The sequence below is a fragment of the Myotis brandtii genome, unplaced genomic scaffold (assembly GCF_000412655.1).
Source record: "Myotis brandtii unplaced genomic scaffold, ASM41265v1 scaffold144, whole genome shotgun sequence".
Classification (NCBI taxonomy): Eukaryota; Metazoa; Chordata; class Mammalia; order Chiroptera; family Vespertilionidae; genus Myotis; species Myotis brandtii.
In genome coordinates, this window is record NW_005355159.1 from 81667 (window position 1) to 92957 (window position 11291).

At 36.4% G+C, this 11291-nt stretch overlaps 1 protein-coding gene across 6 annotated transcripts in view; it reads left to right on the forward strand.

Annotated features, from left to right (window-relative positions):
- Positions 1-11291, forward strand: part of DENND4A (DENN/MADD domain containing 4A) — a 78181-nt gene that overhangs the window by 51312 nt on the left and 15578 nt on the right. For 3 of the 6 annotated variants that reach the window (XM_014535422.1, XM_014535423.1, XM_014535427.1), the window contains 8 exons: positions 296-502; positions 591-719; positions 976-1117; positions 1514-1645; positions 4505-4621; positions 5475-5606; positions 7137-8236; positions 10277-10466. In XM_014535422.1, coding sequence (XP_014390908.1) covers positions 296-502; positions 591-719; positions 976-1117; positions 1514-1645; positions 4505-4621; positions 5475-5606; positions 7137-8236; positions 10277-10466 — 2149 coding nt within the window. The remainder of the gene's footprint in view (positions 1-295; positions 503-590; positions 720-975; positions 1118-1513; positions 1646-4504; positions 4622-5474; positions 5607-7136; positions 8237-10276; positions 10467-11291) is intronic. The other 3 variants (XM_014535424.1, XM_014535425.1, XM_014535426.1) reach the window with 2 other exon arrangements.

Below are 11291 nucleotides of genomic sequence, written 5' to 3' on the forward strand. Positions count from 1 at the left end.
TCGCTTCAGCTGCCTGGCTGCCGGCCGCCATCTTGGTTGGCAGTTAATTTGCATATCACCCTGATTAGCCAATGAGAAGCGTGTCGGAGGTACGGTTAATTACCATGTTTGTCTATTATTAGATAGGATATGATATAATACAAATTCAAGCAGAGGCTTGAATATATATTAATTACAAGCACATTTTATTAGGGAAACATTATAAAAGCAGGTGACTTATACCTGTTCAACACGCAGTTAAATAAGGATGCCATGTGTGTAAATTTATTAATGAGATCTTTGCATTTTTCCCTAGGAAATTAAATCAGCCCATAAAATTGCCAAGCGGTACTCTTCCATTCCTCAGATGTGGTCTAGGTGTCTGCTGCGTCACTGTTACGGACTATGGTTTATTTGTCTCCCAGCTTATGTGAAAGTATGTCATTCAAAAGTCAGGGCACTGAAAACAGCATATGATGTGCTTAAAAAAATGCAGTCAAAGAAGATGGATCCACCTGATGAGGTAACAATTATCTTTAAAATGCCTTATTTCTATATTTATGTACATAGGTGTTTTGTTTCTGTACACTTTTGAATTTACTGTGTTTCAGGTGTGCTACCGCATTCTTATGCAGCTCTGTGGACAATATGATCAGCCAGTGCTTGCAGTTCGAGTGCTTTTCGAAATGCGGAAAGCTGGTATTGACCCCAATGCCATTACTTATGGTTATTATAATAAGGTAATTACTTTTATTTCATGGAGAAAGAGTATAACTTTTGTGATTATACAATCTTAATTTAATGGCAGAAGTTGTTGATGCAGGGTTTATTTGACATTTATTTTAGAGTATTTAACATATATTTTGTAAATCAAGTAAAATTTTTGTGCTATTTTGTGTTATACAATCTACTTAGATATTCTTTAGTTTGAATCTAAAGCCAATGTGTTCATTTATAAAAATTATTATACTAATTATTTTTTTTTTAAACAAATAGGCTGTTTTAGAAAGTACCTGGCCTTCACGAAGTCATAATGGCTATTATCTTTGGACAAAATTAAGAAACGTTGTTTTAGGAGTAGCACAGTTCAAAAGAACTTTAAAGAAACATGCACGCTTATCACAAACAACTCTCTCAGGTAATTAAAGATTTTTAAGTATATATGTGTTTAATTTTTTTCTTTAAAATTAATTGACTAGTTATACTTTACATTTTTTAGAAATTTTAAATACTTTCAAGTTATTGAATGTTTTCTAGTTTTTATTGCTATTAAGCAAATTCTGATTGGAGTATTCTTCACATTTAAAAACACAAAATTTTACTTTTTTTCTTGTAACTTATACTATCAACTGTTGGTGGTCTTGTTTTAGTATTCGTTAATGATTCACAATAGGGTTCTTTGTTACAGTTGGATTTGCTAATTATGTGGTACTTTTTGTATTCAGTATTAGTAGATATTAGCTTGAGCAACAAACTGATGTGTGTTTTTGGTATCTCCCTGAGTAGTAAAATGCTGTCAAATTGTGTTCTTAAGCAGATGGCAGTGACCTGGATGCTGTTAGTCATGGCAGCATGGATAGTGGTCATGGGACACACACTGTGGAGCAGGCACCTTTTAATACGGGTTTAATCAAAGTATATGCTACTGATGATAGATCTAGTACAGGTTTGTTTGTGCTTATGTATACATATATTAAAGTACATTTTAAAAATTAGATTTGCTCTCTGGTCTTTTCAGGATTTTAATTTTCAATGATGTATTTAACTCATTTTTTAATTTTATATATTAGGTATTTGATGTTGCATTTAATAACTGTATGCAATTTTATTCATTCTTTATTTGACTAGAAATAAAAGTTTAAGAATTTATTCAAGTATTTAGTCCATGATAAGCCAATTAACTTTGAATAGCACACATATCTCTTCATATCAATTTTATAGGATAAGTTCTTTGTAATTATGAAAATTTAATTAGAGTTTTAAAAAAAGAAACTTATATCTCTGATCTGTGTTAATAGTACCATATCAACATCAATTTACTGTTTCATATGAGATATTATTATTGGGAAAGCTGAGTAAAGGGTACACAGGAACTTTCTCAGTACTGTATTATTTTACAACTAGAGGCCCGGTGCACAAAACTCGTGCATGGGGGGGGGGAGTGTCCCTCAGCCCAGCCTGCACCTTTCCAATCTGGGACCCCTCAGGGGATGTCCGACTACAGGGGATGTCCATAGGGATTGGGCCTAAACCTGCAGTCAGACATCCCTTTCACAATCCGGGACTGCTGGCTCCTAACCACTCGCCTGCCTGATTGCCCCTAACCACTCTGCCTGCCAGCCTGATAGCCCCCTAACTGTTCCCCTGCCGGCCTGATTGACGCCTAACTGCTAGCCTGCCAGCATGATCGTCCCCAACTGCCCTCCCCTGCAGGGCTGAGGGGACTGGGGGACTCCAGCTGGGTGAGGTGGGGCTGAGAGGACTGGGTGCCACCATCTTGTGGCTGTGGGTGCAGCCATCTTGTGAGGGTGTGGCAGTCAATTAGCATATTCCCTCTTTATTGGCTGTGGGCGTCACCATCTTGTGAGGGTGTGATGGTCGATTAGCATATTTCCTCTTTATTAGGTAGGATTCCTTGTGAGTCTTAAACTATCCTATATAATAAAAGGCTAATATGCAAATCGACCAAACGGTGAACGACTGGTCACTATGACATGCACTGACCACCGGGGGCAGATGCTCAATGCAGGAGCTACCCCTTGGTAGTCAGTGCACTCCCACAGGGGGAGTGCCAGAAGCCTAGCACAGCGGCAGTGACGGGAGCCTCTCCTGCCTCCATGGCAGCGCTAAGGATGTCTGAATGCTGGCTTGCTTAGGCCCACTCCCCCATGAGGAGCAGGTCTGAGCTGTCTGTCAGACATCCCCTGGGGGCTCCCGGACTGCAAGAGCATGCAGGCCAGGCTGAGGGACCACCCCCCCAGCCCAGTGTAGGAATTTTGTGTACTGGGCCTCTAGTATTAAAATAAAAAGTTACAAATAAATAATTTCAGTATATATAAAATTTGTAGCATTCTAGCACTGAAGGTGGCATTAATTTCATTAAAATAGATTTGTACATAGCCTTCTCTAATATTAAAACTGACATATTTTAAAAATAAATTACTTGAATAATTCTGTCCTTTTTATTATTACATTAAAAATGTACATATGCTTTTTAAATATAAGAGCTACTTCTTAATAGACAGAAATTTTAAATTTAAAACTCCAACCATTAATAAAATATAAAGGCTTCTATAAAGGCATAAAATACAAAGTTTTACTATCTCTGCAAACAGTAACATTTTGGCTGGTCTCCTTTTATGCCTGCCTTTAAGAATATAAATATAAGCTAATTGTGTTGAAATGTAATTTTCATAGTTTTTTACGGGGCTGGTTTTATTAATTATGCAATGTGAATATAGTAATTAGCCATTGCAGTCATCCTCGGACATTATCTCTTAAAAATGAAGAAGTCTATTTTTTGTTTTTAACTATGGCCTATTAAAAAAAAAAAGACTATCTTAAAACAGTACAGGACCTAATAAGAGCATGAATTTCAAGATTATCTTCACATTTTTAACTTATTTCTTTGGGAATAGAGCTGAAAAATTAATTACTAAAAGTACAAACGCAAAAGTATAACAATTGTATTAAATACCTAGTGATACTTAATAAAGTTTCCTTAGATAGTTCTTTACAAGTATTTAAACCATTCCATATATAGTTTCTCATATAATCATAACAACTGTGTGTATTATAACTCTTGAAATTAGAGATTCAAACAAAAAAGGTTATACGGTTTACTTAAAATTATGTCTGCTAGGATAGAGAACTAGGTTTCAAAACCTTATGTCTTGATGTTAATCTAGTGAAAATAATTTGCTAAAAAGTAAACAATCTCTAACAGTATAATATATTAGAAGTTTTTTTGTATCAATGCAACTTTTGCATTTCTTAAAAATAACTTTAACATGTTCTTTTTCTCATTCCCATGTATTTGTACTTAAGTGCAATTTGGTATTCAATTGAATTTCCAGAAAAAGTAATTACCTATTTATAAACTTACATAAACCCTTTTTTTTTTTTGGTAAAATTATTTAGACATTCAGCTTCCTGTGTGTGAAGGTTCTGTTATGAATTCCCTGCAGATTTTTCTTCATTGCTTAGTTGGAACTCAGGCTTTTACTAGAAAGGTCATGGACTTGTATAAAGAATGTCCGGTTGGTCTTTGTTTTTTGGAACCCAGCTAGTAGTGTGCATGTATATGCTTTTGACTACAGCATGGAGCCAAAAATAAATTATTTTGAGATTATCCCTTTCTTACTTTAATAGAGATGGGGGATGGAATCTAACAAAATAATGCTTCCAATTGAAAGTTATCCAGAAAAATTCCTATAAGTAAATCGGAATAGTAATGCGTTGCTCCTAATTCCATTTCTCAGTAAAGAAGTTTATGATAAACACCATACGGATTTTTTTTTTCTAGGTGGCCAGTCTGATCTTGGATATAATTCATTATCCAAAGATGAAGTTAGAAGAGGAGATATATCTACTGAAGACATTCAAGAAGAAAAAGATAAGAAAGGGAGTGATTCTAGTTCCTGTAGGTATTAAGTTGATATTGTATAAAATTGTGGGCTTATATTAATAATAAATACAACTGGCTTTCAGTATAAAAGTACTAATTTTATTTTTCACTTTCCTATTATAACTCCTCTTTCCTCCCATTACAAGCTCTCTCTACCACTTAATATTCCAACATACAAATCTTCATGTGTGAAGTATATAGTTTTAGTGGCACAACCACTCTCAAATTACTAGTAAATACTATTCTTCTTGTAATAGAAATCTATTTCTTCAGACAGTGAATCTTTTTTTTTTTAATCCTCACCTGAGGGTATGTTTTTATTGATTTTAGAAAAAAAGGAGGGAGAGAGAGAGAAACTTTGATGTGAAAGAGAAACATCAATCAGTTGCCTCCTGTATGCGCCCCAACTGGGAATCAAACCCGAAACCTAGGTATGTGCCCTGACCAGGTTTGAAACCTGAAACCTTTTGGTCTACGATGCTCCCACCAACTGAGCCACACGGCCAGGGCCAAACAGTGGCTCTTTCCTGAGGTTTAACAATATTTTTATTTAATGCTTTTATTAATGGTCTGTTGCTTATATTCTCACCCTTGCCTCTTCCCATTGAAAACAGTGTTTTACAACCAAAGAAGTGATATAAAATGTATGCATGGACCTCATTCATAACCAGTACATAGTAATTTGATATATACCTTGAGACCTCAGATCAGTGTAATTACTTGTGATTGACAAATTCATACAGAGGTGTTCGATAATTTCTTATTACCTATTTGGAGGAGAAATATTTAGAACTAAAAGCTACTTCTTTTTATGCCTTATATGATGTATATAGTTTTCATCTTACCAATTTCATTTTAATCTTTACAGTATCAGAGAGTGAGAGTGCAAAAGGAAGTGCTGATTGTCTTCCTAAGCTCAGTTATCAAAGTTCTTCCAGTATAGTTCGCCTCAGTGGTACAAATAACAACAGTGCTGATAAAATATCGGCAGAAGGCACAGGTAAGTTGAATAGTATACCTCTGTTATGTGCTGTATATCTTGTATCTGTATTTCTAGTAAATATTTATTTTTTTAAGTGTTCATTCTCCAGGATTATTTTTTATATATTTGTGCATCCTCACATAGTATAGTTTAGTAGCTTGAATTCTGTATTTTATAGTATACTTTATTCAAGTTTTTATGATAAGAAAGTATAGGGACAAACTTACAAGCTACATACTATCTTTTGAGTTTGGACTGTTGGGACTTTTGGGAAGGGGGAAGTGGGAGCAATTGAGATGATCAGTCTGAGGGTACAGTATACCTCGCCAGTTTTTAAATTAAGCTTATAGGCTTAATGAAGACATTGTTCCTGGTTTTTCAGGGGCAAAAGGATAGTCCTTCAGATTGTTTAGATAACAATACATAATATTTTTTCTTTTTAAAGTGCTTTTTATATATTATTTTATATTTATTAATATAGTAATGCTTGCTCGGCCAGTGTGGCTCAGTGGTTGAGCATCAACCTATGAACCAGGGGGTCTCTGTTAGATTCCTAGCCAGGGCACATGCCCGGGTTGTGGGCTTGATCCCCAGTAGGGGCCATGCAGGGGCAGCTGATCGATGATTCTCTCTCATCATTGATGTTTCTATTTCTCTCCTCCTTTCCCTCCCTCTCTTTTTAATCAATAAAAACATATAAAATAATAATAATTTTTTGTGGATAAAACTATCACAGCTGCCTTTAATTGGTTTGGTTTTTCATTTTTATAGGCAAAAGACTCAGATTTTTAAGGTCATCTAATACAACCATAATTGTAGTAACTATTGTTATTTAATCAATTTAGTGGAATTAACATGAATATTATTATTAACAACTAGAGGCCCGGTGCACGAAACTTGTGCACTGGAGGGGGGATCTCTCAGCCCAGCCTGCTCCCTCTAGCAGTCTGGGAACCCTCCAGGGTCCTTAGCACTGTCGCGGAGGCGGGAGAGGCTCCCACCACCGCCGCTGAGCTCGGCAGCCATGAGCCTGGCTTCTGGCTGAGTGGTACTCCCCCTGTGGGAGCACACTGACCACCAGGGGTCAGCTCTGCGTTGAGTGTCTGCCCCCTGGTGGTCAGTGCACGTCATAGTGACTGGTTGTTCCACCGTTCTGTCGATTTGCATTTTAGCCTTTAATTATATAGGATAATATTAAGTATACCATGAGTAAATATTAATTTTAATTTATAAGTTTTAAAAAGAAGTGCTGTCTAACATCTAGGAGTATACCTTTTATAGTTCGTCAAATCTGGGTTTTAATCCCAGTTCTGTTATTTAAGGACTGGATAACTTTGGGCTATATAATTAATCTCTCTCAAGCTATAAGGATGTTGGAATAATTATGGGTAGACAATGTAAGTAAAGTACCTAGTATAGTATCAGTCAAATAGCAGACACTTGATGAGTGCTTACTATTATCATTTTTATTAGTAGTATTTAAATATTTAAGACAACTTATAATAGCACATTACATTTTTTATAGCTAAAACTTTTCTTGTTTTTCAGAAAGCACATCTGAGCCACTCTTAATATCATCGTTTGAGGATACAAATGAAGCAGGAAACATTCAAAGTAGATGCTTCAGGAAAAGAGATAAAAATGGCAGTGAACCTAATTTGCAGCAGCAAATGTCCTGGGGAAATAGAAACCGCAATCATAGTGGAGGAGTGATGATGGGACTTATGCTCAATAGAATTAACCAGGAAGCAAACCCTGGAGATATGGTTGAAAAATTAGGAGCTGATGCAAAAATTCTTTCACATGTTATCTCAAAAAGCAAAAGACCAAATAGTCTTGATATTGGAAGGCCATCTTTACGATCAAAAAGAGATAGTCTAGAAAAGGAATCTAGTGATGATGACACACCTTTTGATGGTTCAAATTGTTTGGCAGATAAAGTGGATTCTCCAGTAATTTTTGACTTAGAAGATTTAGACAATGAAACCTATGGGTCAAAAATGGGATATGTTGCCACACAAAATCCCAAAAGGATTCAACGTATGAATAGCAGCTTTTCAGTAAAACCCTTTGAAAAAACTGATGTTGCAACAGGATTTGATCCCCTCTCTCTTTTGGTTGCTGAGACTGAGCAGCAGCAAAAAGAAGAGGAGGAAGAAGATGAAGATGAAACCAAAAGCGTTTCAACACCATCTGCTAGGCGTGATTTAGCTGAAGAAATCGTGATGTATATGAATAACATGACCAGTCCTTTGACAAGTCGGACACCAAGCATTGATTTACAACGGGCATATGATGATAAATTAACTGATAAGAAAAGTCCAACATTGGTCAAGGCGTGTAGAAGATCTAGCCTCCCTCCAAATTCTCCTAGGCCAATGAGACTTACCAAATCTAAAAGTTATACAAAAAATGAAGACAGACCAAGGGATAGACTCTGGTCTTCTCCTGCCTTCTCACCTTCTTGCCCATTTAGGGAAGAAACTCAAGATGCATTTACCCATTCATCACCTTCATTTAATTTAGATACACTACTAGTACCTAAACTGGATGTTCTAAGGAACAGTATGTTCACTGCTGGAAAAGGCGTTGCAGAGAAAGCAAGTAAATGGTATTCAAGATTCACCATGTATACCACACCATCTAAGGTACATATTGTTAGTATTTTCTACTTTTCCTTTTATCCTTACCACCAAAATTCCCTTACTTGTAGAGATGTCTGGGGTTGTTTTTTTTTTTTTACATTCTCCTTAAACACAGTTTTTAAAAAGGATTCTTCAGATGTCTGAGGTTTGTAAGTATCAGAGTTAAAACTTGAAAAAAATTGACTAAGGTTACGTTTATAGTTAGATTTTGAAAGGAAGTGATTTGTTGCTAGAGTAAAAATTAGTGTTATCTGAAAATGCTCACTTCATTATTTCCTTCAAAATGAAAATTTTTTTTCAGACAGTGTCTAGCATGCCTTCAAAACTTACCAGCCAGGCATAGGACTTTTCCTGGTTAGGATGGAGTAGCTTGTGATCTGTCTACATACCTCCTAAGAACAAAAAGCTAGATGAAATATAGAAAGTAGCTGTTCAAAGTAATCAGAGAACTGCTGAAGCAATTAGAAAGTAGAGGGACAAGATTTTAGAGAGAGGAGACTTGAAGAGGTGAGCTGAAGTTCTATAGCTACTTTTTCCCTGAGGTCATTTGCTTGTGTAGAGCAAGAATTTGCAAATCCAGGCTTTGCCATATCAGAGGGCTATGGAGAGGTGAAGGGGGCAGCAGAGCTTTGGAGATCGTATGTAGAGCTGGAGAAATAAAATTGGAGACTTGAGGGTCTTCGAATACACAATTTTTTTCCTTCAAGACATTTTCCAAACACTGAAAAGACAGGAGGCTAAAAAAAGGTAAGCAGAAAGTCTCTGACAGATAAGTTTTATGGTACTGGGAATATAATAGCTAGAGTTCATGAGCTGCTGGGCAAGGGGGTGGAGGTGCTGGTTAATACATTAAGCCCTTAGTTGGAAGTCCTGTAGAGCTATACCTTAGGAGCATTGGCAAACTGGAGGTAGACTGGGCCTGACCAAAACTGAAACCCAGGCTTGACTCAGTTCGGTCTGTGGTTAAATGAAAATAATCAGCCTTTATCAGAAAGAGGAAAAAGTGTACCCTTTCTAGAGAAATAGAACAACATCTGGAGTCCATACAATTTTTTATATTCTGTCGTTCAACTAAAAATAGCTATGCCAAGAGACAAGACCATAACTAAAAAACAAAAGAAAAACAGATATTGGAAATAGATCTTTAGGAGATCCAAATACTTGAATAGCAGGAGACTTTGAAATAATTATGTTCAAAAAAATACATAAAATTGGTTTAAAAAATAGCTCCCAAGTTAGAAAATTTCACCAGATAATTATTTATTTAAAAGAATCAAATATAGCCCAGCCAGTGTTGCTCAGTGGTTGAGCATCAACTCATGGCCCAGTAGGATTAAAAAAACAACAACAATGAGATGTAGCCAAAAAGCCCATAAAAATGTTCAAATAATTTTATAAATAACAAGTCAGTAACATACACTTGACTAGAAAAAAATAAATTGTATTATCTGGGCAGTTGAATTATAGATATTAATTTTTTTCTGCCTACAAAAATTTGTATCTAGTAGATTTTCTTACGGGTTATGGTATAAACAGAAAAAAATTATCGTTGGTGTTCTCAAAAGTGAAAACTAGAAATATATGTCTTTATAGCCTGGATTATTGTGAAAAAAGAATAAAATGTAAACATAAATTTTAAAGAATAAAATGTATTTCTAAGGTATCATCCTGGGCTGAGATTCACAGAGAGGAAATTAACAATAAATAGAGATTTATAAAGTCAACAAGGTTATCTTACTAACAGATACTTTGATCTAATTTTAAAATGCTGTCTTAAAAATTGATCTATAGCACATGTTGGTCCAAAGTAGTTTGCACAAAGTAGTTTTCAGATGTGTTTTTCTTTACCTCAGGGAATCTAGTTATCAACTACTATTGCAAACTACTAAAAAATTATGGGTTTTTGTTTTTGTTTTTTTTGTTTTTTTGGTAATGTTGATTAACTGATCATCTGAGTAATTAAGTACTTCCTCTGCCTTAGAAGTGACTTTTTAAATGATACTCTAAATATGAAGGAAAGTAAGCTTATAATTATGTCCTTAGGATCAAAGTTCTGATCGTACCAGTCTTTCTTCAGTGGGAGCCCAGGATTCTGAATCTACCTCTTTAACGGATGAAGATGCCGGCCCTGAGTTGGAAGGAGCCACTTCCTCCCAAGAGTGCAGTACTACCACAAGGACTAAGGGCATTGATTTCAGCAGAACAAGCCTAGGAAGTTCTGCCTCCCTAGAAGGTTTGTTCAGACAGTATTGTCATATTTCATTTGATAGGTGGTACCTTTACTTTTTTTCCCTGTATGTTTTATTTTTGTACAAGATATGCATGCCTCCAAAGTCAAAACAATATTGAACCAAGGCATTTTCAGAGAAGCCTAGTATCCATCCCCATCCCCTTCATTTGTTTTCTCCGTCACTAGAGGTAACCAACCATTTTTATTCATTTTGGTTTATCCTTCCTTTGTTGCTTTTTAAAAAAATAATAGGCCCATGTGTGCATGTGTGTGTATTCTTATTACCTCCTTGTCTTGTTATTCAAAAGGTAACCTACTAGAAATACCTTGCCATTCCCCCCCCTTTTTTTACTTAACGATAGATCATTACATATCATCACATAACATTGTCCCTCATTCATTTTTATGGTTGCATAGGTCATCATGTGTCAGTGTATCATACTTTATTTTAACCACTTCTCTGTTGATGGATATTAAGTTTCCAGCCTTTGACTATTATAAATAACTAGAGGACCAGTACACAAAAATTTGTGCACTCGGGGGGATCCCTCAGCCCGGCCCGTGCCCTCACGCAGTCTGGGACCCCTCAGGGGATGTCCACCTGCTGGCTTAGGCCCACTCCCTTGGGGATCGGGTCTAAGCTGGCAGTCAGACATCCCTCTGGCAGCCCAGGAGCCCTCGGGGGATGTCCACTTGCCAGTGGGGACCAGGCCTAAGCTGCAGTCGGATATCCTTAGCGCTGCTGAGGAGGCGGGAGAGGCTCCCACCATCACTGCTGTGCTGGCAGCCGTCAGCCTGGCTTGTAGCTGAGCAGAGCTCCCCCTGTGG